At 42.6% G+C, this 26,548-nt stretch overlaps 4 protein-coding genes across 5 annotated transcripts; 3 read left to right on the top strand and 1 right to left on the bottom strand.

The window, feature by feature from the left end:
- The first annotated feature begins 105 nt into the window (after positions 1-105).
- tmem11 (transmembrane protein 11) lies at positions 106-2,746 on the top strand. Its single transcript, XM_003964486.3, has 2 exons — positions 106-244; positions 1,771-2,746. Exons 1-2 carry the CDS (start codon positions 114-116, stop codon positions 2,285-2,287), a joined length of 648 nt encoding a protein of 215 aa, XP_003964535.2. The 5' UTR covers positions 106-113; the 3' UTR covers positions 2,288-2,746.
- Positions 2,747-3,804: 1,058 nt separating this feature from the next.
- On the bottom strand, positions 3,805-13,687 carry clcn7 (chloride channel 7). 2 transcript variants are annotated; one of them, XM_011603809.2, is made up of 25 exons: positions 13,438-13,687; positions 12,720-12,767; positions 11,515-11,580; positions 11,126-11,191; positions 10,876-11,008; positions 10,448-10,557; positions 10,020-10,100; positions 9,840-9,902; positions 9,627-9,710; positions 9,198-9,291; positions 8,728-8,792; positions 8,524-8,640; positions 8,380-8,434; positions 8,229-8,289; positions 7,475-7,616; positions 7,212-7,305; positions 6,965-7,137; positions 6,795-6,846; positions 6,535-6,662; positions 6,234-6,319; positions 5,810-5,942; positions 5,673-5,732; positions 5,403-5,579; positions 5,227-5,307; positions 3,805-5,119 (listed from the first exon to the last, which is right to left on the bottom strand). In XM_011603809.2, the coding sequence occupies exons 1-25, from the start codon at positions 13,549-13,551 to the stop codon at positions 5,033-5,035; spliced, it is 2,370 nt and encodes a 789-aa protein (XP_011602111.2). In that variant the 5' UTR covers positions 13,552-13,687; the 3' UTR covers positions 3,805-5,032. The 2 variants fall into 2 exon arrangements, with proteins under 2 accessions (XP_011602111.2, XP_011602112.2); XM_011603810.2 differs by lacking the exon at positions 12,720-12,767.
- Positions 13,688-14,757: 1,070 nt separating this feature from the next.
- Positions 14,758-19,743, top strand: slc2a6 (solute carrier family 2 member 6). Its single transcript, XM_003964510.3, has 8 exons — positions 14,758-15,089; positions 15,775-16,046; positions 16,500-16,596; positions 16,713-16,812; positions 16,987-17,180; positions 17,306-17,481; positions 17,592-17,860; positions 17,996-19,743. The coding sequence occupies exons 1-8, from the start codon at positions 15,036-15,038 to the stop codon at positions 18,319-18,321; spliced, it is 1,488 nt and encodes a 495-aa protein (XP_003964559.1). The 5' UTR covers positions 14,758-15,035; the 3' UTR covers positions 18,322-19,743.
- A 2,840-nt stretch (positions 19,744-22,583) lies between these two features.
- litafd (LITAF domain containing) lies at positions 22,584-25,900 on the top strand. Its single transcript, XM_003964511.3, has 5 exons — positions 22,584-22,687; positions 24,409-24,458; positions 24,614-24,694; positions 24,788-24,983; positions 25,073-25,900. The coding sequence occupies exons 2-5, from the start codon at positions 24,413-24,415 to the stop codon at positions 25,188-25,190; spliced, it is 441 nt and encodes a 146-aa protein (XP_003964560.1). The 5' UTR covers positions 22,584-22,687; positions 24,409-24,412; the 3' UTR covers positions 25,191-25,900.
- The last annotated feature ends 648 nt before the right edge of the window (positions 25,901-26,548 follow it).

Raw genomic sequence — 26,548 nt, 5'->3', positions numbered from 1 at the left:
TGCCCATAACACGATTTGTGGTTTTCAACGGTCTGAGCTGTCAAAATTGTATGGACCACGTGCCCGTGTCCCGTTGCAATGTGGGAAATGTGGTCCCAATTTCCAACCGTGATATGCGCGACACCGCATTACGCGCAACGTTACCCAAAATTCTTGGTGTCGTCATACGTCAACAGCACTGCGATTGTAACTCCAACATGGCGTCGCTGGGAAGGAGGCGCGGTGTCCCAGTAAGCAGGGAGAGGTCAGTTACTTCACACCCCGTCATTTAGATAAAATGGATTTTGTACAGTGCGTGAGTGTTCGCATGTCGACATGCGCCGAATTTCAAGCGTTCGCATTGCTTGGGGTTTTAGATTAAACCTCACCGCGGCAAGTCAGAATATTATCTCATGCCTAGCTAAGGTTAGCTGGCTACCGTGGGCAGCTAGCTGATGCTAGCGAGGAAACAAACCAGCCGCTCATGTGATGTTTGGTTATTTCACACGACGCAACTGCCCGTGCGAAACGTTTAGCATTCGGCCATGCGGGTGTGCGAATGCGGGCGTGATGTGGCGACCCTGAAGCGGCGGAGCCAACATTGTTGTCCGCTTTGGAAAATGGACCTCAACTTAGCTGGATAACTCTTAACTTTCTTTTAAGCTAGCCAACGCTGTCTGCACGCTTAGATACACAATGTTCCCTGCGCCGTAATCTTTAACGGTTTAGCTTTTTTTTTTTTTAAGTATTCCGAATACCGTTACATTTTCCCTCCGTAAATATGTACTATCTATGATGATGGAAGCTGGCTAACAGTAGCCATTAAATGTTGAGGTTGTTTGTCAACATGGAAGGCCTCGGGGTGTTGACATTGACAAATAATAAACAGCATTCTTGCACAAGTTAGTCAATATGATTGTTGTAATTTAAGTGTAACACGCAGTCGTTGGTTGCAGCATAAAACATAGATCTATCCTTTATTTTAACTTTCTGGTGACGTTAGACAAGTTGGTATTTCATCCTAGTTTGGCAATACAATGATGCAAAATATGAGGATGTTAACAAGCAAATCAACCCACCGGATATATATTTTTCATAAGTAGTATACAGAATGTTAGTAAAAGCTAGTATAAAGAGAAAGAGAAACTTTTACTTAAGTATCTGTTACTAAAAGATCTCACAGCATGATAAAGATGTTTCAAAATTATATGGGACCTGCAAAATAGAGGCAATTATGATAAAATAATAACAAAAAGATACAAACATTTCAGGCAGCATGACAATATGTCTACTTATCAGTAGTTAATATGCGCTTTCTCTCGCTGTCCTTACAAGTTTACATGCACATCTCACTTGAGCTGAGCATTAATAACTGACAGGAACATTTCCTCCTCCTATACACTAGGGGGCGATACACCGTTGCTCAGTGGGTTAAAAAGGCCCCTTTACAGTTGGCATCTTATGTCCCAATATTAACAACTGGAGCCCGGCAGCTTGGTTCATCGTGATGTACGTGTTGCTAATTATGCAGATAAAATGCTCGCTGTTCCCTGAGGTCGTGATCATTTCGAGAGATGTTTTTTTTATCGTGGCGGTGGAGCATGTGCACTTGTGTTGCCTAGTTTAACTCTAATTCTGGCATTTACATGCTGGAGAAAGTCGGGTTCCATTTGCAGTACCTGGGGGTCTTGGTTGGATACGGAGAACTTCGATATCAGTCGGACTGTAACAATTAAAGCTTGCTTAAAGTCTCCTGTAAACATACTGACCGCCGTCTCTGTTTCTCCACAGGGGAGCGATGACGGCGACAGACTGCTATATTGTGCACGAGATCTACAATGGTGAGAATGCACAGGACCAGTTTGAGTACGAGCTGGAGATGGCACTGGAGGCCCAGTATAAATACATTGTTATTGAGCCCACGCGCATTGGAGACGAGACGGCCCGATGGATTACCGTGGGCAACTGCCTGCACAAGACGGCCGTGTTGTCAGGTACCTCTTGCCTCTTGACGCCGCTCTCGCTGCCCTCCGAGTTCTCCCGGTATGTGGCGTTGCCCGCTGGTGCCCTTAGCGTGGCCTGTGCTGCCCTCTATGGGATTTCATGGCAGTTTGACCCCTGCTGCAAGTACCAAGTAGAATATGACAGCCAAAAACTGTCTCGGTTGCCCCTGCATACGCTCACCTCCTCGACGCCCGTGGTACTGGTGCGCAGGGACGACGTGTACAGAAAGAGACTCCATAATACGATAGCACTGGCCGCCCTGGCGTATTGTGCTATGAAGATCTACGAACTTTATGCTGTTTGAGTGCACTCTGATGAGAGGCAACAGAGGAAACGAAGAAGAAGAAAGAAATGGAACCTATCCTCTGCCCCCCTGACGTGAGAGAAGTGGAAGTCGTGATCAGGCCCAGCATTTAGCACCACACATGGCGGGTGCTTCTGTTTTGAACTTTGATCAGAGGGATATAGTTAAAACTAGCAGGAACAGTGTTTTTTCTCTTGTATTTCCTTTACTTCTTTGTGACGACAACCGCACACTTCTGTCTGTAGTAGCCTTGCTCCCCCCCCCCCCCCCCAACTGTCTGCTCTCCTGACTCAAGCTAGTGCACAAGGGTCTGACAGCAGCTCCTCTGCACTGAAATGTATCCAAGTTGAAATGACAGCCTCTGAGCTTGTTTCCTGTTCCCCTCATAGTTTTACTGTACCCCTTTCTTGCTGATCAGCCCATCACCCTTTCATTAAACATTAGTATATTTTCAAAACACTCTTTTGTATTTTATTTAGATTAGCGAAGAGAAATTCAAATATAAATTTCAGAATTATGTCTGAAAACAGAAGCTCCAACAGCGTTTCGAAGCACTAACTAGGTTTAGGTTACCAGAACTCATCACCTCCCTGGGTAGACAGTTTTTAGGCGAACACCATCGCTCAGATAACGAGAAATGACATTTCGTGTGTCGTTTTGTGTTATCTTGAAACAGTAATTGATTCGTTTCTCTCAGTCTGTCCCCAGACTATCAAAGTGACATATTCAGGCAGGTTATTTCAGCAAAACCCCAAAGATTGGACGTCAACATGTTTGTTTAGTGGGCACACAGGAGTCAGACTCGATCCATCGGCCTGTGCGAGTGGCTTTTTTTCTTTTTTTGGCTCATTAATTCATGACATGAGGCCAGTTCTGGGAAACTCCCCCCACCCTGGATTAGCTTCTTTCTATTGAGTTTTTTGTTTCAGCTGTAAGTGTCATCCAGGCAGCTTGGCCAGGGTTCACCACCTCCAGACAAGAGGAGAGGTGGCCAGGCTTCCTAATCTGGTGGGGATCCCTGTACAGGATCCCTGTAAAGGAGCCTGGATGCTCAGTGCTTGTTAAAGGAAAGGCTGTTTTAAAACAGATTGGTAAAGCCAGAATGCAACTATATTTTAACCAAAAAAGCAGAACAGTCAAACCAAGAATAAATGTGAAAGGTTGTAAATGTCACAAGTCTTAAAAACAGAAATGTTAGTCATTTAAAGTAGTTGTGCTGCTGCCAAATACAAATATCCAGGTTCAAAGCGAACAAGCACAGCAGAAGTGGCTTCATCTGGTATTTGTGGTGCTGGAAACAAACGTCTGCAGACTTCATGGACATTATAAAATATGAAGAATTTTCTAATCTGCCATCTTTTCCTTCCGATTTTGGCCACCACTGCAGCGTAGGATGCTCCCAGTTAGATGTTCACTGATCAGTAGAGGAAGTGTTCATTAGAAGTTCCTAAAAATATATTTGAAGTTCGGGCACCATAGATACAAGTTTAGGCCAATAATTAAAACAAAGACAAGAATAGATACATCTGAGTTTTATTGAGGTTTATTTACTGGTTATAAAAACTGATCTAGATTTTAATCTGTGCATCAAAAGAAGTGGACAAAAATCAAACAGTAAAAGCACACATACAAGCCAAAAATAACACTGATAATTGAAAGGTTAGATTTCCTCATTGAACAGAGTACCTGTGATTGCGCGGGGCCCAAACACAGCAGGGTCCGGGTATAAAGCCGTAAACAACATTTACATTCACTGGAGCTTCAAGAGACACTGGTGGAGAGCCGTCAGCTAAAACGCAGATTTCAGTAGTACGTTAAAGTGCAAACATCGAAGGTGTGTAAAGAATAAATACATCTTTTTACTCACAGTAGTACAAATATGTATAGGCTGACAGGAAAAGGTGAATTCTATTAAGTCTCGCTGAAATATCTCATGTCTGATTATGATATGTGGAACCCCAAACTAAAAACAAATAAGGGTTCATTAATAAATAACATTTGCTCAGTGCAAAACTACAAAATAAAGGGGGAAACCCTTCCCAACATGATCACCCGAGACAACAATCAGTGAAGTTGATGCTATACACGGACGCTTCGGCAAGATCAAGACCAGCTTCTTCTCTGTAAAACTGTACCGATTGGTTAAAACGTTGATGTCTGTTTTGGTTTTATGGGTAAAAACTGAATGAAATCCTCAGCACAGGCCGATCATGACGGCCAAAACTCACAATCAGCATGAACTTGTTGTTGCATCCATGTTCTCAGCTGTATGCCACAGATGGCTGATGGGGTTTTCTTGTGGCCATTAGGACCTTTTGGCTCCAGCAACAACAAAGACTTTGTCAGCTTCTGATGGTGTCTGAGACGCTGCATAGCAGGAGGTCAACGGCTCTAGTGTCTAATAAAAGATGCTGTGCAGTTTTATTGCCTTTATACTTCAAGTCGCGGTCGGTACCTTTAAATTTTTGTTACCTAAAAGCATTTCTAATGTCCAAGTGAAAGGTTTCTACAAAATGGGGCTAACACACTGCATAAAATCCCAATTGACACCTAGTTTTCAAAAATAACTGACCTTGCAGGAGTCCGTTTCATCAAAAATCCTTAAATTGACCATGATGTCATAAATCTATAAAGGCAGTAAAAGAGGAACACATCTTAATATTATCAATGTTTTTAGGCACTGTACGGGGCATCAGATGCTCAGTCTCAAGAATCTGTGTGTGTGTGTGTGTGTGCGTGCGTGCGTTATGTCTGGGCCAGCTGAAGCTCTTCCAGTCCGTGCTTCCCTAGATGATATCTGGCCAAATCTTTCCTGGTCACCAGTCCGACCACCTTAAAAACCAAAGAGAAGTTGAGTCTAGAGTACGCCACCACTGAACAAGAGGGATCACACTGGAAATGCATTTTACTCCCAAGATGAACACAACCACCACACCTACCCTGTTCTCATCGTCCACCACCACCAGATGTCTCAGCCCCAGCGCTCGGAACAGCTTGAACACGCGAGGCAGAGATGTTTCCTGCAAACAAATCCCTTCTTTTTAAACTCCTTCAGCTCTACTAAAAGTTAGCGTCGAAACTAAGAAGCGATCCTGTATTTGACTGCATCGCCCACCTGTGGTACAGTGTACGGCGTTGGGTTCATGAACTCGGTGAGGTCCATCATGCACTCCCTCTCGTCCTGGGAGACGTGGATGCTCTGGATCGGGGGAAAGCGGGGATAGGCGTCCCTGAAGTCCTTCAACTGGAGCTTCCTCTGCGTCAGCCGGGACCGCGCCAACTCTACAAACACCTTTGGAGGCAGCGAGCAACACAAAGTACGTTTCAGGAGCCACAACGATTTTTTTTTTTTTTTTACAAAAGGTGCCACAACTGCAGATGTTACCTTGTGCTTGAGAAGAACGATGAGCTGAGAGCGGAGAATCAGGCCGCAGAGCTTGGCTGGCTGAAAGAGAGAACATCAGCCTGTCACATGACCTCCAAACAAATTCAGAAAAGGAAGCCGGGGCCGTTGTGAGGTACCTCGTCACCACCCGTAACCTGCACGACCACTGGGAAACCGTTGTGATTGGTGGACGTGTTGCTGAGGGTGTCCACGATGGTTCCCACCTTCTCAATTCTGTTCAAACATGTCACTGGAGAACTCATCACCTCCCTGGACAGACAGTTTCAGACAAGGATGAGATACTACATCACAATAAACCCTGCTCAGGTCCTCAAAGGACTCCATTTTGTAGAGGAAGAGGAGCCATAACATCAAGTCTACCCAGAGCTCATTGACTACTGCTCATTACTACTGTCTACCACTAGAGGGAGACTGTCACGCTTTTATCACTGAGTCCAGGTTGATGTTTCTGCTGCATACAAATGATTACAGAGACGAGTCTCCTACATTTACCTAAGACTCAGACCAGTTATCCGATCAGAACATCAGGAAGGTGCTTACCTGGCCGTCAACCAGTGGGAGGTGCCAGGAGCCTCCCCGTGTAGGAAGGGAACACTCTGCAGCTTAATGTGGATATCGTAGAGGCCCTGAGTCAGCACAGAACATGTCCAAATTCAATATATATAAACTGTATACATCAGAACAACACTTTTGCCACTGTAGTATCAACAACTAACTAACTAGGATTAACACAACTAATGTTACAAGATATTTAATATGGAGAGGAAAAAACACAGGATGAAAATGTCAAACTCCTTATTTACGTACCAACACGTGGGCAAACTCTTTAATCTTTCCTCACCTCTACAAAGTAGTCCCCCACTATTTTCGCAGTCATGAGGACGAGCATGATGGGAAGGCCGTAGGTGACATTTCCTGTTGCCTCCACCATGATAACAGTCAAACTCAGAGTCATCCTGACGATGCCACCTGGAAACACCTCCGTGTTATGACTGTACAGCGGCTTCATATACTGGTAAAAATGATAGCTACACAAACACACACACACACATTACTTATATTTTTTGATCTATTATGAGGATGAGGACTAACTTTACTCACCTAACTGAGCTGCAGCTCCGATCAGGGCATATTTACCAGGGTCAGCCCAGATCTAAACGAAAACGCACAAAACAAAAGTAAATGTGAACATCTGGAACTATAAATGTCACTCATAATCCATTTAGCAATTGTGTCATGACCCAATTCTACATTATAAACTGCGCACACACCGAGCCAGTGGACGTGATGGAGGCCAACAGTATTCCACACAGCCTCCCCCAGGCTGCTCCTATAAGCAGAGACGGGATGAAGACCCCCGCCGACACCGCCAGGCCATACGTCCAACACGCAAGGAAGAAATAAGTCAGAGTGAACAGACCCAGCGTCAAAGGGTTGTAAGTTCCTTTAATAGAGGGAGAAACGCGTGATGACGTAAACAAATGGCTTCATCGTGTTGCGGCGAGTGAAAAGCTTTACTTGGCTGGTTGTGGAAGAGACTACGAACGCTCCTCTCAGGAGTGTTGAAGAAGGCCGTTGCCATTGAGTTATATTCCCCATCTGCACAGAACAACTGGGTCGGGCAGAAAAGAGTGAGAGGACAAGACAAAGACGTGTATCACCGTCTGACTTGACTGGTTTTGGACCTATTGTACTAACAAAGCCAAGAAAGATCAGATTCTTTTCTTCTGGCTGCTAAAGTAGGTGAAGTTTGTGGAAGGTGTGTGTGTCCGTGTGTGTACCTGCAATGGGTACTCCTCAGAGTGCTCTGACCCCAAAGGCTGGCAGTCGTTGGAGAAGTAGATCATGGTGAAGGACACTGTGGCCGTCACTGCAGCCACCAGCATGGCCTCCATCACTTGCAAACAAGGGCGATGAACATACCTGCGGCGCACAAGCACGAAGGGTTACAACAGCGCGGACTTTCCCGGGTGATGAGGTCAACGCAGCTAGAATAAAAACATGAGCATTTGGGTCATGTGAGACTATTAATAAGAACAAAACCGCTCAGACAGGAACCTGTTGTACACTGCAGCTAGCAAGAACAATCACCATAATGATTGCTGCTGTTAATGCAAGTCCTTATCCCCGGTAACTTTAAAGAGGCCTTGAAGTCCGAAAAAATAAGCACATCCCAGGTGGTGTGACTGTGCACAGCTTCAAAACCGATCGTGTTTTTAATGCTAAATGTTTGTCTAAGTAGTGACGTATCAACAATACTGTTAATGTCAAAATATTGCCGCTGTAAATATAATTACGGTCTGTCAAAGGCGTTATGCTCATGAGCCTAGTTATTATTTATTCTTAGCGACAATTTTTCATTTTGATGACTGTCAGTTTTTAAAAACGTATTACTTCCTCATCTTGCACCGCGCCCTTCTGTTGACATGCAAAGACTGCTGCACAGCCCTGTTTCACTTGGCCCACTGCTGACTCTCCTCACGGAGGTGTGATCTAAAGTCATCGTTGTGTGCTAAAGCCCCTCCTTCAACCTACCTGATCCTAAAAATGGTCAGCCAGTAGTTGAGAATGTTAAAAAGCGCCCCGAGCAATCCACCTGTGCAGGAGATGGAAATGAAATGTGCAGCAATCAGGTTTGCATGCACGCAGAAGGATCACCAGAGACTATACTAGTGAATACTTTTACCTATAGCTCCCATTGCAATAAATAAGGGAATCTCGTAGAGGTTGTAGGCCACACTCTGAAAAAGGGACAGAAATGACACCAGGTTTGTTTGTTTTTTCAACAATGACAAATCAAAGGTGGCAGAACGCTGGCCCGGCATCTCACCTCACTCTCAAAGCGTCCAAAGTTGATGAGACCTGGGTTGGAAAGATCTCCCGGGTTGTTGTTGTAGATGCTGAGGAAGAAGTTGAGGGTGAAGGTGGAGATCATGGAGGCAAAGAACTGCACACAGAGAAAACAAACAAACAAATCAGCATTATCGTTCTGCCTGAAATTAGGTTAAAGGGCACACATAAAACAACCACTTACTATCCTCCACGTCAGCATCTGGTTCCAGAAAGAGGCTCCTTCCTCTAGAGAGAACAGAACTCCACCTTTTCATAGGAAAATAAAATCATGACAAATGTCAGCATTTTTATTTATCTAAATGATAAATATGCCAATGCCATAAACTATTTATTCATTTCCTTGTTTGCCTTGGTTGGCTGCTAACAAAAATCCATTAAATAGACAGCCCCCTGCAGACCTGCACTGTAGATAATGAGGATTTATAAAGACAGTTTAAAGCTGCAGCTTATTTACAGTCAGAAACAGACAAAAACGCTCTGTCTTTGTCTCTGGGTGAGCGGATTCAGAACTCAGACACCGGCTGCAGGAGCCGCACCAACGGCAAAGAATCGCGCGTGAGTGCTGTCAAAGGTGCAGTGATGGAGCGGCTGTGTGACGCTTCCTTCGTCAAATAGCATTATAAATCATGCCAGTGGAGGTGTTTTTCTTACCAACTGGTGCTCCGAAAGCAGCAGAAACTCCAGCGGCTGCTCCGGCAGACACAAAGTCTCGCTTCTCTGTGTCTCGCCGGAAGTATTCAAACATCTGTAAATGCAGGAACGAAAAAAAGAGATGCATTTATAAATATTTTAAATATATACACAAGTAATAGCTACGGGTGAAGAGGCCTTCAAATGATATGAGCTTAATGAAACCACTGCTACAATGTAGCTGCATCCTTATTTCTGTTGCTCTGTTTTGTGTATTATTATATACTGTATGCTGTTCTTATTGTGTTGCTTTAATACCCATTAAATGAATTAAATTTACAGAACAATCCTGTTTGTCTGCATTAGTACCGTATAAATTACATAGTTAATCTAAACTATGTAACTATACAATTTAATGAAATGATAATAAGAACACACAAACACACAGACCTTGAAGTCCCTCTTTAAAGATGTGCTCCTGCCTTGGGAGACTCCTGCAGCTACAACCGCACCAGAGTGAATCATGGGTCCTTCCTAGAGTTCAAAAAAAAATTGCGAAAATGAAATCTCACAATCCTGAGTAAAGCTAATCCTCTCCATCAATATAAAGTCAATAAACTCCATTTTCAAATGTTCTCCTCTATGTGGAGGGTTTGTGTCTACCTTTCCAACAGCAAGGCCGCCAACCACAGAGCAGATAACGCCGCACACTTTCACCAGCAGAGTCTGCAAAAGTCATGGGATGGTAAAGGCTGAACTGTGCCGAGTGAGCGGAACGGTTCCTGTGGATTTACCAGGAACCCCCGCAATGGAAACGTGCCTTTTCTGTACTTATTTCCGTACCTTGAGTCGTACCACCCTGGGAATCTTGACTCCATTCAGATAACACTTAATCTGTGGAATACCACTTCCTGCTGCAATTGGCTAAAGACCAGAATATAAAAACATTAAAATGTGCATTTTATATGACAAGAAAGCAGTTTTTAATGTGCTGGGGTGTTAAAAGTAAAACAAGGAACAACAACTAATAGGTTATCACATGATGCTGCATGAAAAAGGACACATTTGAACAGAATGCGAGTCAGTCTGGCTGATGGAGAACTCGAAAAATAAGCTCCTAGTCAACTAAAGTTATACAGGCTAGAACAGAGAAGTGGAATTCATTGTTGTAATGTGGGACAATTAGATCAGCTAATCAGCATGTACTTCCATGTCTGTGGCCGATGAAGGCCACACACAGACCAAAAAGGTGGGACTGAAGGTTTTCTTACCTCGAAAAATGCAACTATGATGGATCCCAGCATGACAAAAACAGAGTTGAGTACCGCCCAGAGGATGAGAGAGATAGACAGACCCCCCACCTCTGTGAATTTATCAATATCTGGGGGAGGTCACTGATCAAGGAAACTCCCGTGGGGCTTTACACCAATAGCCAGCAGTTTGGTTCAATTTTACACAATTAAAGGTGTAAAATATGGTTAAATAAGCAGAATGACCACACAATCAGTGGTTCTCTCCCTTTTTGACCAAACATTACAGATTGCATTTTTAATCCCATAATGTGTAAATTAAGATGTTCTTTCAGTTATAAATCCGGCGGTAATAATGTCACAATCCTGGAGTCAGCTTGAGTAAAAACCAGTGCAATGACTTCTGGGCTGCTGTGGGTCTTAATAAGAACAGAAATAAGTCAGGATACTCTCTTTGACTACTTGGTATTTAATCCCAGCCAGTTCCTCCACCACGATGTCTATAAAGCAGGCAATCAGACCGGTGAGGAAGCCGATCAGCCCGCACACCACCCAGCGACTGATCTCCAGACAGCGGAAACTCTGAAACACAAGACAGAGGAAAAGGGAAGAAAGAGGCCAGACGACAGTTTCAAGGGCTTGCGCACGGTACTAATATGTGTTTATGTGCTTTTACTGGTTCATTCTCCCACTATTTACCATATAACTCATCCTCCTCTCCTCTTCCAGAAACAGCTGGTTCTCGATGTTATCATAGTCCAGACTCTGGAAGAACAAACATCACCTTCAGTCTGTAATTAGACTGGAACTTTATAGCACAAATAAATCTTCATCAGGTTTGTAATGCTAATGATGACTGCATCAACCCCAACCTGCATAAGTTTATTGCCTAAAGTCCACCGCTAAAAATCAAACATTGACTATTATTGCGCACACAGTAGCAAAAAGTTTCAAACATAGGAGGTTTTAAGAGGAATCTTTACTGAAATGTATCCTTGACATTCAGCCCATTTGCCCGGGGCCACTGGGCAACAAATGTAGGCTGTCAACTGTGGACCATCAGCAGCAGAGGAATCTAACACCTTTACCTCGTATTTCAGTGACAGCAGCTTTTCATTGTGAGGGATCTCTTTGGGCTTTCCTCGCTGAGACTCCTGCAGAGAAACATCACATTAAAAAAACAGCCATCCCCACACTGTCACTCACCGATGACCTCTGACCTGCTCAGTCATGTGAGGAATTCACTGACAGCAGAACAATCAAACATTCTAAATCAAAGATGACAGCAGCAATCAACACAGGACTTTTGAATGTGAGCACAATGACAAAACCGAGGGAAAGCTTTGACAGTCGTGAGGCATTTAACGCAGCACTCTTTCATTCATTAGTGAAAACAAATGAATTTGGAAAAATGTAAGCGTTCCCTCCAAATCTGTAGAATAAAGTAATGAAAGGTTTTGATATTGTCCCCAGACAGTTTTATCAAAAGGGTAAACAGATGCATTTGGCAGAGCTGCATCATTTTAACTTGACTAAAAGCGGACACTCTTTTCCTTAGAATTGAAGGAAACACTTTTGGGAGCGAGTGCTTTGGAAAACATGCGAGCTGCAGGCAATGGAAAGACATTTACATGCAACACATGCACAACAATGCAGAGAAATTGTCTAGAATAACTGAGCCAAATCACATGTGTAACGACTCACAGCAAAAGAGGGAACTCAAGGTGAAGAATGTAGCCTGTACTGTACTTTTTGATATTTATTCAGAAAACCCAAAAGGATCTACACAACTGAATCCACCCAATATCCCAACCCATTTATGACTTCAAATTTACAAAGAGGATGCTCTAATCCAGACATTACCAAAGTAATTGATTGCATTTCTGTCTGTGGTCTTGTGACAATTCAGATATGTACAAACTGATCATTGTTGAGACAAAGCATGAGCGTTTCCAAACATGTGCCTGCACACTGTACGAGTCAACTTGCCCATTCAGCAGAAAGTTTCTACAACTGAGGTCAAGCTAAATCCAAAAATTGTTTCGTACAAATCAGGCCTCAAATTTCCAAGTTAAAAAAAACAACAACAACCGAGCACGAATACATCACATGATTGTATTTAATAATTCACAAGTGTTTAAGAGGACCTGGTGGGATTCTCAGGCTTTATTAGTGTTAAAATGATTAAGGAAGTAGTTTTAAAAAATTAAGCTTCTAAAAGTCTTGATGTTAAGATGATCAACACCAGGGACAAACAGAAAAAGCACAACACGACTTTGAATCTGGACTTTACCTCTTCTGACGTCATCTCCTCCAAATCCACCGTGCTGAGTCTGCCTATCTGAAATATACTGTCCTTTAGAAAACTCCAGACATCACAAGCAGCAGCAGAAATACTGTGTATTCCTGAGTGGGAAATTCCCAGATGTGGTTTAGTATCACACAGGTGCAGGTGCCCAGTTAAAAGGCTCATGACATGGAGGATAATGGGAACGCAATCCTGTAACCAAGAATTTGTTTTAAACAACTCAATGTTGTCTTTTTGCGAGGTATTGAGATGGACATTGTAATGCCCCGGAAATATCTTTATTTCCAATAGCGTTAAAGTTAATTACATGCCAGTTAAACATGTTTATGGGTCCTTAATGTGGAGTATTACAGTTCCAAATAAGTTGCAGCAAGGACTTGCAAATCATCCGCAATGTGATGATTAGTTTAATCAATCTAATTACTTAAATCACGCAAGTAATTACATCACTGGTAACTGAATTTGTTTGGTGCAGTTACATTCCATTCCAATACCAAAGTTTTGCCGTTTTAATCTGCAAGCATATGATAAACACATGAAAATACATTCCAAACCCTAAAGTAGTGCAGAGGTTTTGCATCAAAACCCATTAACAGCAGCGATGATCAGTGCCGAAGGATGCACTGGCTAATAAATAGATGTCACAAGAACTTTCTTGCTACACACAGCTAGTGTGCTAAGTTAGCCAACATGCTATCTGTACCTTTGCGAGATGCCTGGACAGTTCGGAACCGTTCAGCAACGCTGTTTCCTCCCCTGCGGCTCCGGACTCGTCGGCTCGACTGGACCACGACACTTTCTTCGTGATGTTGGCCATGCTGGCCTGAGTTTGACACCAACCTAAGTGTCGCTATTTTATTTCATCAACGCAGTTACTGTTGGCTAAGAACTGTTTCAGAGCCTCATCACAATGCTCCTGTAACTCGTGACGTTTCGTAAGGATCGCACGCGGGGACAAAAATGTCTGGTTTGCGCTTTGAATGTTGGGACTTGTAGTTTTAGGTTATTCACGTTACTTGACGTTTGTGATTGTTTATCATTATATACACGGCTACTTGCAAAAACGAGGAGCAGTATTTCAAAAACCAGATACATCGCCATGATCTGTGCAAAACGAATAGTGATTAAGTTTTTAAGAGTTGCAGGACTCAAGTAACATTTAGAAAACAATGTAAATAAATCATTTCCATCTCTTTAAAACTAATTAATTCAATAAGCACATTGGGGATTAACATATTAAAACAACTGATTATATTTGGAGGGGTTTTGTTGAAGAAAAAATCAGATATAAAGTAATGGAAATAACAGAAGTGAATATGAAAAGTTAACCAGGAAACTTTGTTCCACCCATGGAACCCGGGCAACATCTAGCCTCCCATCTACCAATGTGTTCCTGGCCAAGCTTGGCCCCTCCAGGAATTGCATCAATAAATAAATCAGATGCAATAAATGCTAAGAAGCAAGATACGCTTACAAACTCTTTATATAGGTACGTGTTTATGTGTGTACTTGTGTATTTAGCCTAAGTCTGGAAAGACAGCATTTTGCAACAATCTGAAGTTCCTATTCTGGTATTTGTGGCAACATCTCAACTTCGGGTTTTCCAGAGCAGAACAGCAACTAGGATTCAACTGACCCAGCCTCTAATACAATGATACAACACAACAGAGAGCATCATGAAAATTTATAACTGTCAAAGCCTTACAGTTTTGGTAAAATGCAGCATTATTGGGAACTGGTTTTGTAAAGCTTGAAAAATGAGTCTTTGCTGACTCATGCTGTGGCAATTGCACCATACTTTTGCATACTACTTTTGTACACATTAAATGCACACATATTCATCCGTGTATCTTTATTTTCACATTATTGTAAAAAAAAATGGTTGATTCTCTTCTTCCTTTTTTCTTCTTTTGATTTTAGTGTGCCAATCCAGGAATTGTGTTGCTTAAAAACATGGAGTAGCAGGGACTTTCTTGTTTCACCCTTTCATTTTAAAGTGGACAGGAAGTGAGTGTCATTTGGCTATTTTGGTCATTTGTGTCTGCTGTTAGTCAACCTCCTGGTCTTACAGCCAATTTTTTCTTTCCAGCTAGAATAAAGGAGAGGTATGCATGAGCTGAAAGGGCTTTTTACAGTTTCACTGTACAGTCTTTACATTTACTCAAATTTAATTTGCTTTTTTTCCTGTGCTGGAAGCAGAACAGGCTCTTGAGGGTGTCACTGCTCTTTGGGGATTTTAAAATATTTTTGTCTTTGAATAAAATAAGAAAATTAAGGTGATTTTACAAAGCAGCTGCAGACATGAATGAAGAGACGGCCCTGCTGTACAGAAGGACTGCACCACCGGAATCAAAGGTTGGAAGCGTCTCATTTATTTTGACGGACTGATATTAATAACTATTCATTCACTTTCACAGTAAGCTTCTCCTTTCTGCTCCATTTTAACACTAGAAGTTTGGTGTGCAGAATACAGCATGTGAAGTCTTTTTTAAAATAAATTGCAGTCATGTTTTAGGCTTAAAGCCTTTTGTTTGGTGTCCAGATAGCGGGTGGGACAGGAAGGAAAGGGCAGGTCTGTATAGTCCACAGACATGCTGTTATCGACCACCTGTACCTTTTAAAGTACCATTTTAAACCACTAATTGTAATTTCATTGTAGTGTATTAATGACACAGGGCAATAACTCAAGAAACAATAATTTAGACACCGCAGCTTTTGTATTGAATACAAAGTCGAAACACTGATACACGTTGACTGGGATAGATTGTTGTGTATGTGTGAATGTGCCGCTTTTTTTTTTTACTTAAAAAACCCTTAATTTATTAATCTCCCAGTAATTACTGGTTTAAACATGTTAAATAATAATAAAAGGGTCTCAACTTTTATGTGCTCCACCACAAAACTGGATATTACAGTGCCATAATGGTGGTTTATTATCCACATAGTTTACAGATGTCTTCAATATTCTGTAAATAAACTGTTGACACAGAAAAGACCTGTTTTCACATACTCATCCTCTTTAAAAACAAATATATTGCAGATTAACAACTCCAGACTGTACCTAGCTGTCTTCTCAGCCGTGCTGGGGAACTTCAACTTCGGCTACTCCATGGTCTTTTCCTCCCCCGTCATACCCCAACTCAAGAGCCCTGATGCAGACCCCCGGTTCAGGCTGGATGGCAACGATGCTGCGTGGTTCGGCTCCATCTACACGCTGGGGGCGGCGGTGGGAGGCCTGGGAGCCATGTTGCTCAATGACAAGATCGGGCGGAAGCTCAGCATCATGCTGTCGGCGGTGCCGTCCACCATTGGGTGGGTCCTGCACCAAGAGAAGATGTTTTTAATTAAGCAATTTTACATTAACACCCATTTATGAAATGGAAAACAAACGCAACATACCCAGAGCTGGAAGAGAGAGTGGTGTGTCAATCAAATTCAAGTGTACTTGTTTGCACAGTTGTGAGCAGAGGTACTAAAAATACCTTGCTGTCAGAGTTTTGGGGTATTTTTCTTTGAGGTTTTCTTCTCAGGTTTCCTCCAACAGACTTACAACTTGATTAGAGAGTCTAAATTGCCTCGAAGTGTGAGTGCATGAGTGAATGGTGTGTGTGTGTGTGTGTGTGTCTCGTGATGGACCTGTGACGACTGTGGGGGTAATCTAGCAGACCACAATTAGAATAAATAAGAAAATGCATAGTCATGAGATTTGTCAGCACATAATATTGATGTTTTAAAGTCAAATTCACATCTGCAAATGTGTCTTAGATACATGCTGCTCGGGGGGGCTGTGAACCTCTGGATGCTCCTCCTGGGCCGTTTCCTCACCGGTGTTGCCGGGGGTATGACAGCCGCATCGATCCCCGTACGTTACAATGGTCACATTATAAATGCAAAGAAATATAAGTGTGTGTAATATTCTTTTAGATTGAATTCTTTCTAACGTCATGTTTTTGTGTCTCTCGTGTTTTTACATCTCAGGTTTACATCTCAGAGATTTCCCATAAGTCAGTGAGAGGGGCGCTGGGCTCCTGCCCTCAGATCACTGCTGTGTTTGGGTCACTGTCCCTCTACGCCCTGAGTAGGAACCTCACAAAATATATTAGTATAGTTTTCATTTCCTGAAATCATGGGGGCAGTTCAGGGTCAGGCACGGCCAAAACGGAGAAGTAAACTCAGTACTATGCTTTGCATTCTGCCTGTATGTGAACATTTAAAAGGGTTTTACTTGACAAGGAGTGTGTATGATTATTAGGTCTGGTGCTACCGTGGCGGTGGTTGGCAGTGGTTGGCGGGGGGCCAGCCCTGGTGATGATTGTGCTTCTGGTGTTCATGCCCCGCTCCCCCAGAAGGCTCCTCTCTCTCGGCCAGGAGGATAAGGCTAAAAAGGCCCTCCGCTGGCTGAGGGGAGAACACTACGACACACACATTGAAGTCCTCGCCATACAGGTAGAGACGACAAAAGTGCTGAAACTTGTTTAGGGCCGCACACGATACTGTACCCTTCTGTAGACTGATAACCGAAGCTCAAAGTAAATATGTTAGCAAGATTAACAAGGTGTTTCCCTCTACAGAATAGCATTGACACACAGGACAAAGTCACATTGTCCCAGCTGGCCACACCCAGATTTTACCGACCAATCCTGATCTCAGTGGTGATGCGCTTCCTTCAGCAGATGACGGGCATCACACCTATTCTGGTCTATCTGGAATCCATCTTTTCTCATAGCAGTTTTGCCCTGCAGCCTAGGTTGGGCCTCTGTAGTTGTCCTATAGTCATAAATATACGTCATCATATAAATATTCTAATGATGTCCATTTTGTGCCATTAATGCTGCCCTGCTGTGCCTTTTGGTGCAGGTACGATGCTGCTCTCGTGGGTGTGGTCCGTCTAATCTCGGTTGCCATAGCAGCCGCCTTAATGGACAAGGCAGGGCGGAAGGCCCTGCTTTACACCTCAAGCATGCTGATGTTCCTGTCCACCCTGACTCTGACAATCGTCTCCCTCAAAGCATCCTGTCCTCCAGGTCCGACACCACCTAATGTCACTCTTGGTTTGGAACAGGGTTCCTATGGTAACCCTGGAGCAAGTGTGATCCCTCTTATCAGCACAATGGTGTTTATATTTGGTGAGTATTTACAGTGTATCATCCATGTCTGGAGGCTCCATCTGTGTTTAGTTTAGAGTAAATTGAGAGACCGGTCACATTGTGACATGACCGAAACTTGTTTGCTCGGACTTGACATTGACGGCTGTCTCCCAGGATACGCCATGGGATGGGGCCCGATCACATGGCTGCTGATGTCAGAGGTGCTGCCGCTGGTTGCCAGGGGCGTTGCCTCTGGTCTGTGCGTAGCTGTCAGCTGGTTGACAGCCTTCCTGCTCACGTACGTCTTCACCCTCCTGGTGGACGGGTACGGCCTGTACGTGCCCTACCTGTGGTTTATGATCGTGTGCGTGCTCTGTCTGCTCTTCAACGCCCTGTGCATCCCAGAGACTCGTGGTCGCTCGCTGGAGGAGATTGAGAACTATTTTAGGACAGGGAGAACATTCACCATCATTCGACGTTCGACTGTGCGGTCAAGTTGAAGCCCATAACAAGGAGCTATTCCAGCAATAAAGCGTTGAAGGAAATCGATTTACAGTGGTTCCTTTAGGCAGAGATCATGTAAAAAACCAATCTATAAATAACCAGTGAAAATACAGAAAACTATTAACAATAATGATAATAATTAACATGTGCAATAGGAGTGTGTTTGTGTGTGTGTGTGTGTGTTTGTGTGTGAGACAAGTATGTGTGTGTGTGTGGGTGTGTGTGTGTGTGTGTGTGTGTGTGTGTGTGTGTGTGGGTGTGTGTGTGTGTGTGAGTAGAGGCTGAGGAATTCCAACATTCCAAACATTTACACTGTCTTTGAAATATATTAAAATGTGTCAGGTGTGCTGCTGCATATTTCTCTGCCTGTAAAAAGTTGAGTGCAGAGTTGATATGTGGGGAGCCCCAGGGCTCAGTTCTTGCACCACTCCAATTTTTTCACTTCGCTGTGCCTCTGCAGGAGTTCATCTGCAGGTTGTCTGTCTTATGTAAACAAGAATATCCTAATTTGATTTAATCCTATTTAATACAAATGTATGATCCTTTAATTCAGATTCAAAATACACTTTGGTTTAATTCATTGATATATCAGTGTAAGTTTAATCACATGTGCCTGGTCCTAAGACAAGCGGAGGGTCGCATGGTCCACCCTGAAGATGGAAGGAAACCGTTTTCATAGACCACTTTTTATAAAATATCCATTTGAGTGATTTTTTAAAAAAAATGAAAAAGAAGAGTGAAAAGTAATTTTATTAATACATAATCTACTTTTACTAGCTCCGTTTTTGTGGTATTTTATTTTTATTTTGTTGTCTTCTCTCTCCTCTTATTTTATCAGTTTGGTTTTCTCAGTTTTTACAGTGCAGTTAAATGTTACAATGACTGATTTCATCAAACGTAAGATTCTCCAATATTATTAATCACTTTGGGTCACAACCCTCATAAATTAAGAAGTGAATAAAGCTGCACACACAGTGGCTCAGCTGGCCGGGTCACATGCCACAGTCTGTGTCATGAGCCTGACTCACACTGATCCACATTACAGCCTCATTATCAGCCCTGCTTTCCGTTCACTGGGTACAACCGCTCTTTACTTTGCTCCATCACTGTAATCAGTCGGTAAATTAGGAAATTAATTACATGAAACACATATGAATCGTGTTTAACGAATTGGTGTGTGTGTGTGTGTGTGTGTGTGTGCGTGCGTGTGTGTGTGTGTGTGTGTGTGTGTGAGAGAGAGAGAGAGAGAGAGCGGAAGACCACACCTTCCTAACACAGCATGTTTATTGATTAGAGACAAAGAAACGCTTTAGTACTGTCACGTATGTCTGTAAGAGCACAGCTAATCTGTAAAGTATAAAATGCTGTAGAATCATGTGGTGCACACACAAACAAATTAAAAGATCTTGTTATTCTCATGGGAATTTTGATCTAAACTGACAAACGCTCATAATGTTCAACTATCTATTATATAGAGGAGGTGAATGATAGATCTTCACAGGTGTTTATCTGGACAAATGAATGGGAACATAAATCATGTTATCGATGTTTTCTACATTTGTCTTTAACGTTCTGTAGCCTGCACAGTTGTTAAGTGAAGGTTTAACCTGTAAGAACATGCAGTGACACCAGTGTCCCAAACAAACTGATGCAGCTTTCTTAGACGGCAACTTATTAAACAAATACACTAAACAGCCTTGTTTGGTGATCACATGACAGTCATGTGACTAGACAGGAAGTGACTCTTCCAAAATGGTATTAGCTGTATCCACCTGTATACAGGGCCTCTGTAGTTGTCCTATAGTCATAAATATACGTCATCATATAAATATTCTAATGATGTCCATTTTGTGCCATCAATGCTGCCCTGCTGTGCCTTTGGGTGCAGGTACGATGCTGCTCTCGTGGGTGTGGTCCGTCTAATCTCGGTTGCCGTAGCAGCCACCTTAATGGACAACCTGTATACAAGTGGATACAGGTGTACACCTGCATTGGAAGGAAGGAAGGATCTCATTTTTCAAAATATTTTTTTAACCCTCACAGCACACTGACACACACACAGATAGATAGATAGATAGATAGATAGATAGATAGATAGATAGATAGATAGATAGATAGATAATTAATATATTATGAATAAAATATATATATAATTAAAATATACACATAAGATATAAGATATCATATTAAGAAACATGCCAATTTTATATACGCACCTCCTGTTATTATAAAGAAAAGAACATTCTTATTAATCTTTTTTATTTTTATTTATCTATATACCCACAGAAACACTCTGGGACTCTCATTTCAGTCTCCAGGCAGCTTTGGGATACCTCAGGGCTCAAACCTGGGACGAGTTTTAGTCACAGTACAGAACCAGTTAGGTTAGAATGATCACTCTCTTACTTTACATTGAGAGCATTGAGAGCAAAGATGCTACTGTTGGTAGTCTAAGCAGCTGCGAGTTCAAATGCGAATGAAATGGAGAGTTTTAATTCATGTCAGGCACTGCTGCTAACACCTTCAGTGTTAGTTAAGCGAGATTTTTTTTTTATTGTGCACAGACAACCACTTTCCTGTTGTTTTAAGAATATTTTGATTTTATCTTTATATGGATCATTCTTAATTATTCATATGCACACATGCATACATACATGTACATGGGTCAGCTCAATGAGCACACTGTCGAAGTATCACAAATTAAATTTAAAAATGTATTTTAGATTTAGAGATACACTGATCCTTAATTAATCCATGCCGTGTAATCTCTGAAACATGTTTCAAATGTTTAGAAAATAACACAAATAACTCACTCCTTAGTCTTTTAAGGAATGCGAAGGGATCGGTCTATTCTATGGAATGCTGCTGATCAAGCTCATTGAAACACATATACAGACAGACAGACAGACACACAGACACACATGTACACACCACCATGCAACAGGCAGGCACATGTCAACTGGTAATCATCATGAAAGCAGGCAACACCCTGCCACACCTGATTAATCAGGGCGATTTGGGATGAATGAAACATAACAGTACATAACAGGCACATTAATTCTAAAAATAGAATTTTTTTAAACTCATCTTGAACGCTAGAACTATTTCAGATAATCCCGGTCTTATCAGCAAAGTCACCGATTCGTGTTTCTGCATGTGTTAACAATGGCGTGTCCGTCATCACATGTGTGAGAAGCGCTAACAGGCAGCAGGAGCCCTCTGCGATGCAGTGACCAACTGTGGAAAAATGTGACTGAACTGGCCTGATCCCGGTTCACAGAAATAGATCTTCCAAACTCCCCAGTCATCACTCGGGCCAAGTAATAAAAAAAACATTTTTTTAAAAACCTGGTACATCTGGTTACCTCTCTTGAACATTGTGTTGCTATGCTAAGTGCAGATGGTTAAAACAAAACCACAGTTTCATTGTTATGGGATGTCCCCATAACGTGACCTTCCTTAAACTCCACTAGCACGATAACTGCTACTGAGCTATATCTTTTGACACATTCGGATAAAAATTTCCTTCATTCTCTCTGAGAGGTGATGCTAGTTTAGCTGCCGTATGTAGCTGATGATCAAAGATGTCGGTGGTATAAAGCTGCTACAGAAACAGTGTTAAATGTGATCTGTATCCTCAAAAAGACACTTTAATACAAGTTCGATGATATTGATGTAATTCAAAAAGGCTTTTACCAAATTCCCTAAGAAGGACAGAGATTTGTTGAATTGTGTTTTTCCAGATGGGGCCCGAACTAAATGACATTGGCTCTTGGTTGTGACCTGGACTTGCATCAGTTTAATACCGACGTAATTTGGACATAAATGACCAATTTAAACTGGAAACAGGTTCAAAGTTTGTTTCTTATCTTGGGATTCAGATTTGGATTGTTTTTCAAACTTGTGCCGGCATTTCCTTATGATCTCTGCTGGACCGAGCGGAGTTTTCGTGGAACCTGATTGCGTAATCTCCGCTGGGCTGGGTTACATGTAGCAAAAGTTCCCTGCCTGAATTGGTCCAACAGTTTGGAATGTGAATCCAGACTAGAAGGAAACCGGTTAGAGTTTCACATGACACAGTCAAAACTCACTCCTTTATTAAGTCCTCCAAACAAAGATAAAGAAATAAATGAAGGACCAGTTAGTCGTTTGGGTGTTGTAAGAACACACCGTGATTCACACTTGCTGCATATTCATGGGTTTTGGGACTGGGACTGGGACTGGGGTGGGGCTTTGGGCGTGCCGGGTTAGCAGCTCGTACAGGTACAGGTGACACAGGCAGACCAGTGGATATACAACGCCTGGACTCTACATCACACACACATACACACATCTCAGCCTTAACGGCAACACCTGACAAAGGTAAGTTTGTCACAAATCAATGCTGGATTGTATCATGCAGAAAACTTTACACACTTTCCTGGACAGGCCGTGTTGGATCATATATTTTAGAATCAGAGCTTTTTGGACCCATTTTTCTTTATTTGTGGGGTTTGTGTTCGAGTTTCTGGAAGGACTGAGCTGATTTTGCTGATTTTGGCACACTGGCGTGAAGTGATTTCCAAGCCTTGATTGCACATTTCCAGTAAAATAATTGGATTATAATGATTCTCTGGTTAATAACGTTGTATATCTGGATAGCTGTGACACACCTGAACTCAAAGCTGCTGTTCTGGACTTGGTTATCGATCACTGTGACATTTATTGGGGTCCACACTCAGCAGAACAGGGCTGCAGGGTCCAAATGCAAACAACATTTTTTTTTTAAAAGAGCTTTTCTGTAGAAATGGGTTGACACAAAATCACTGCGGTGCAGAACAGAGAGAGCACGTTTGGGTTTTCTCTTGTGTTTTGAGGTCTTCATTAGGTGGGTTATTAACTGGTGACGGTTGGCACAGTTGTCATGCACACATGCAGGTTTGAATGGAACAGATCCCACATGGGTGTGCAGCGCAGCCTCACCCAAGACTCACAGGGGTGGTAGTGGCACCCTGAGACATGTTTTCCCATGTGTCTGGGCATTTGCCGAGCGGCTTCCGACTTTCCGACTTCTGCTCCCAGGCATCAGTGAAACTTCCCAGACTCTTGGTGCGAGTCAGGAGTTTAAGGGCGCTGCATCTGCTGCTTCCCGCTGCTTGAACCTGCACCGATTTGTAGGATATGAGATTAATAAAAAATTGTTTTGGGGGTAAAAGCCAAAATTCAACCTGTGCCCATCCAGGCAGAAGCTGAACCAGTTGGTCCACATCTGTCACATTACTACTGTAGCTCCTCATAAAAAAGCTGGCTGTACCAGAGGAGCTGGAAGCTGACCGAAGCAGAACGACACCTCTGGCTGCAGTGTCGCATAGTGCATTTGTCAGACCTCTTTGTTTATTTTAATAGTTTATTTTATTATTATTATTATTATTATTATTATTATTATTATTATTATTATTATTATTATTGTAATAGTCGTGGGTCAGATTTAATGTTTAGGCGCAGGTTATTCTGTAGGAACACTCCCTCAGTCTGTGACATGTAGCTCGGTCACATTCCTGCCACGACACAAGGGTGTGAGCACACGAAGGAATACTAAGTGATGGCTTTTACTGTTTCCTGTAGGATAAAATGAGTATTTCTGCCTGTTGAGTTATCTGTGCTGAAGGTTCAGAGGGACTGCAGCAGCAGGACCTCAGAGGAACAGCAAAGGCATCGATATATTTCATAACGAAACATTTTGTGGATGCTTCCACAGACTATGAATTCTAAAAACGAAGGGAATGCCTGTAAATTTTCGACATCAATGACAATTTCATGAGAAGACGGCGTCACAAAAAACCCAAAGCTGGGTTTTCCTCTGTTTCTTTCTGCAGCTTTCAGCAAACACAGCTTCTCATTATACCACTCAAACCTCCGAGGTGCTGGAATTCAGCATTTGTAACTCCATCTTTGGCGCCATCTGTCGGTTTAAAGCAGTATTGCTTGTTTGCGGGTGTGGCAGCGTTGCAAATACCTTTAAATCAGGTGCCATTGTATTTTGTCTTCAGTGTTTCAGTGAAATTCTCCTGTATTCAAGTTTTGTTTTTTTTACTTATTTGCAGCACAATGAGTGGCAGTGATCAACCACAGCTCCCCCCATACGTCATACCGGGTAATCCTACTGGTCTTTTCCTGTTTTTATATTGAGAAGATAATGCAAAACAGGATGAATGAGTTCTATTATTTCAGGGAAATTTAGTAGAACGTGTATTTCCTACAATTCCGATTATTTCATGAAATATCTGTAAATGTCTGTCTTTGCTCCAGTTGATGGTCAGGCAGATGATGTGAAGATTTACCATCTCCACACCCCGTTCAACCCTCTGGACAGCATTGACGAGCATCAAGGTAAACCCACCCCCAAGAACGCAAAATACACCTTCTTTGGCTGCATCCTTGAAGCATTCTCTTGAAGCGCCCCCCGACATTTGACCTCTGCAGGACAAAAAGGAGGGAACGTCAATCTAAGCCTTGAGCCCACGGATGGGAAACGGAAGTACGTCAGCTACGACACGGCGCTGGGGAGGAACCCCGGCACGACGACGTGCACCAGCTGCCAGCAGCAGGTCACGACCATCGTCACCTACAAGGCCGGGACGTACGCGTGGCTCATGTGCTTGCTCTTCATCTGCTGCGGGTGGGTGCACGGCTCAGGCCGCTTTGATCGTGCGCTTTCATGTCACGTGTCCGAGCGGCGCGTTTCAAACGTCATGTGCTTTGCCGCAGGTTGGTGCTGTGCTGCTGCCTGATCCCCTTCTTCATGAACAACTTCAAGGATGCGCAGCACACCTGCCCCCGCTGCAACAGGGTGCTCCACGTCGAGAAGAAACAGTGCTGCAAATGATGAGAGGTGGCGGGGGCGGGGGCGGGGGGAGGCCCAGAGCGGAGCCACGGAAACACGGGATCAACCTCGTTGGAATGGTGCACGTTTCAGTGGATCACAACTCAAACTTCGCAGGAGCGAACAGACTGGGAGTGATTGCGCAGCCGCAGCCATAGATACCCGCTGCGGCGTGCGTGGAGTCAACACGCTCCGTGCCGTTTTTTTTTTTTTTTTTTTTTTTTTTTTTTAAGACATCTGTCATGTTACAGCAAATTTAAAACTCTTGCACATATTCTTTTTTTTTTTTTAAAAAAATGAAGGCATGTACATAAACTTTAGCACCATGATTCATAATAGAAAGAGTCCCCATAAGCTTGTTAGATTCTTACACGAGGGGAGGAACAAACTTATGATATTAAATCATGTTTCTGTTATCGTCAAATATTAAATGAATTCGTGACAGTTTGAATCAGACATTTGTTCTGCATCCGTTTCTGTCATGAACTAACACAGATTAAGCTATAACGTGTATCCTCCCCCCCATGTTAAATCAAATATTTTGCTATTTTATGAAACTTTAATATGTGAAAGCAGAACAAAATCAGTGTAATTAACAATGGTTTCCTGATGTCACTCTTTCACCTAAATGAATATGCTTGCACCTATTTTCTAACATTATTTACATATATTAAAAAATAAACTTTATGAGTATTATCACACCCTGCTCCTGACATAATCTACACTTGTTAACGTGATTACATGGTTGATTTGCTGAAATCAAGTCACAATCAGACCACTTGTCAATCAACTGCTCAAAACAGTATTTATTTATTTATTTTACAAATGCCAGGTGGGATTTCAGGTGTCTTTTACTGAGAAGCTGTGATTGGTGGAACCTGCATCCATCTTCACCTCTGGAGCTCAGCCAGATGGACCCCTGGGTTGTTGGTCACTTTCCCAAGACCGCCCCCCAGCTCAAACTGACATCCCAGGGAAGAGTCGTGCTTCTCCCGTTCCAGGAGAAGCCATATCGCAGCAGATAGACCTTTTCATCCTTCTCCACATCTGGAGATGGTCTCCAAGCTCTGCAGGCAGCTCTTTTATCCAGTTTGGTTTTTAATCCAAAATGCAGTCAGACTTTTTTTTTTTTTTTTTTAAACAGATGCAGCTGAATTTACCAGACAGCCTTCAATCAAGGTGTAGAAACAGCTCAAAGATGAGGAGAAAGGAAAGCCCTCCAGAGATAAAGGTCAAATCTGAAAACTTAACTTTCCCAATGCAGAACTTTGCAAAAGAAACTTGCAGATTCCAAATATTCAGTTTTCTCATTGAATAAAAGGTGGAAAAGTGACCAAGAGCATAAAATGTAAAAGCAGATC

Source organism: Takifugu rubripes, chromosome 5, assembly GCF_901000725.2.
Source record: "Takifugu rubripes chromosome 5, fTakRub1.2, whole genome shotgun sequence".
Lineage (NCBI taxonomy): Eukaryota > Metazoa > Chordata > Actinopteri > Tetraodontiformes > Tetraodontidae > Takifugu > Takifugu rubripes.
Note: the sequence above shows the minus strand (reverse complement) of the source record. Positions and strands in the feature narration are given on the sequence as shown.

What these genes read in the sequence shown, in the direction of transcription:
- tmem11 (XM_003964486.3), top strand. Translation starts at nt 114, where the DNA reads ATGCGCGACACCGCATTACGCGCAACGTTACCCAAAATTCTTGGTGTC. An exon ending in GTCCCAGTAAGCAGGGAGAG is followed by an intron (nt 245 to 1,770) that starts GTCAGTTACTTC and finishes GTTTCTCCACAG; the next exon opens with GGGAGCGATGACGGCGACAG.
- clcn7 (XM_011603809.2), bottom strand. Translation starts at nt 13,551, where the DNA reads ATGGCCAACATCACGAAGAAAGTGTCGTGGTCCAGTCGAGCCGACGAG. An exon ending in AGGAGATGACGTCAGAAGAG is followed by an intron (nt 11,581 to 12,719) that starts GTAAAGTCCAGA and finishes GTTTCTCTGCAG; the next exon opens with GAGTCTCAGCGAGGAAAGCC. An exon ending in CCATCACGTCCACTGGCTCG is followed by an intron (nt 6,847 to 6,964) that starts GTGTGTGCGCAG and finishes GTTTTCGTTTAG; the next exon opens with ATCTGGGCTGACCCTGGTAA.
- slc2a6 (XM_003964510.3), top strand. Translation starts at nt 15,036, where the DNA reads ATGAATGAAGAGACGGCCCTGCTGTACAGAAGGACTGCACCACCGGAA. An exon ending in GCGGTGCCGTCCACCATTGG is followed by an intron (nt 16,047 to 16,499) that starts GTGGGTCCTGCA and finishes AATGTGTCTTAG; the next exon opens with ATACATGCTGCTCGGGGGGG. An exon ending in AGTTTTGCCCTGCAGCCTAG is followed by an intron (nt 17,482 to 17,591) that starts GTTGGGCCTCTG and finishes CTTTTGGTGCAG; the next exon opens with GTACGATGCTGCTCTCGTGG.
- litafd (XM_003964511.3), top strand. Translation starts at nt 24,413, where the DNA reads ATGAGTGGCAGTGATCAACCACAGCTCCCCCCATACGTCATACCGG. An exon ending in CCCCCCATACGTCATACCGG is followed by an intron (nt 24,459 to 24,613) that starts GTAATCCTACTG and finishes TCTTTGCTCCAG; the next exon opens with TTGATGGTCAGGCAGATGAT. An exon ending in CAGCATTGACGAGCATCAAG is followed by an intron (nt 24,695 to 24,787) that starts GTAAACCCACCC and finishes TGACCTCTGCAG; the next exon opens with GACAAAAAGGAGGGAACGTC.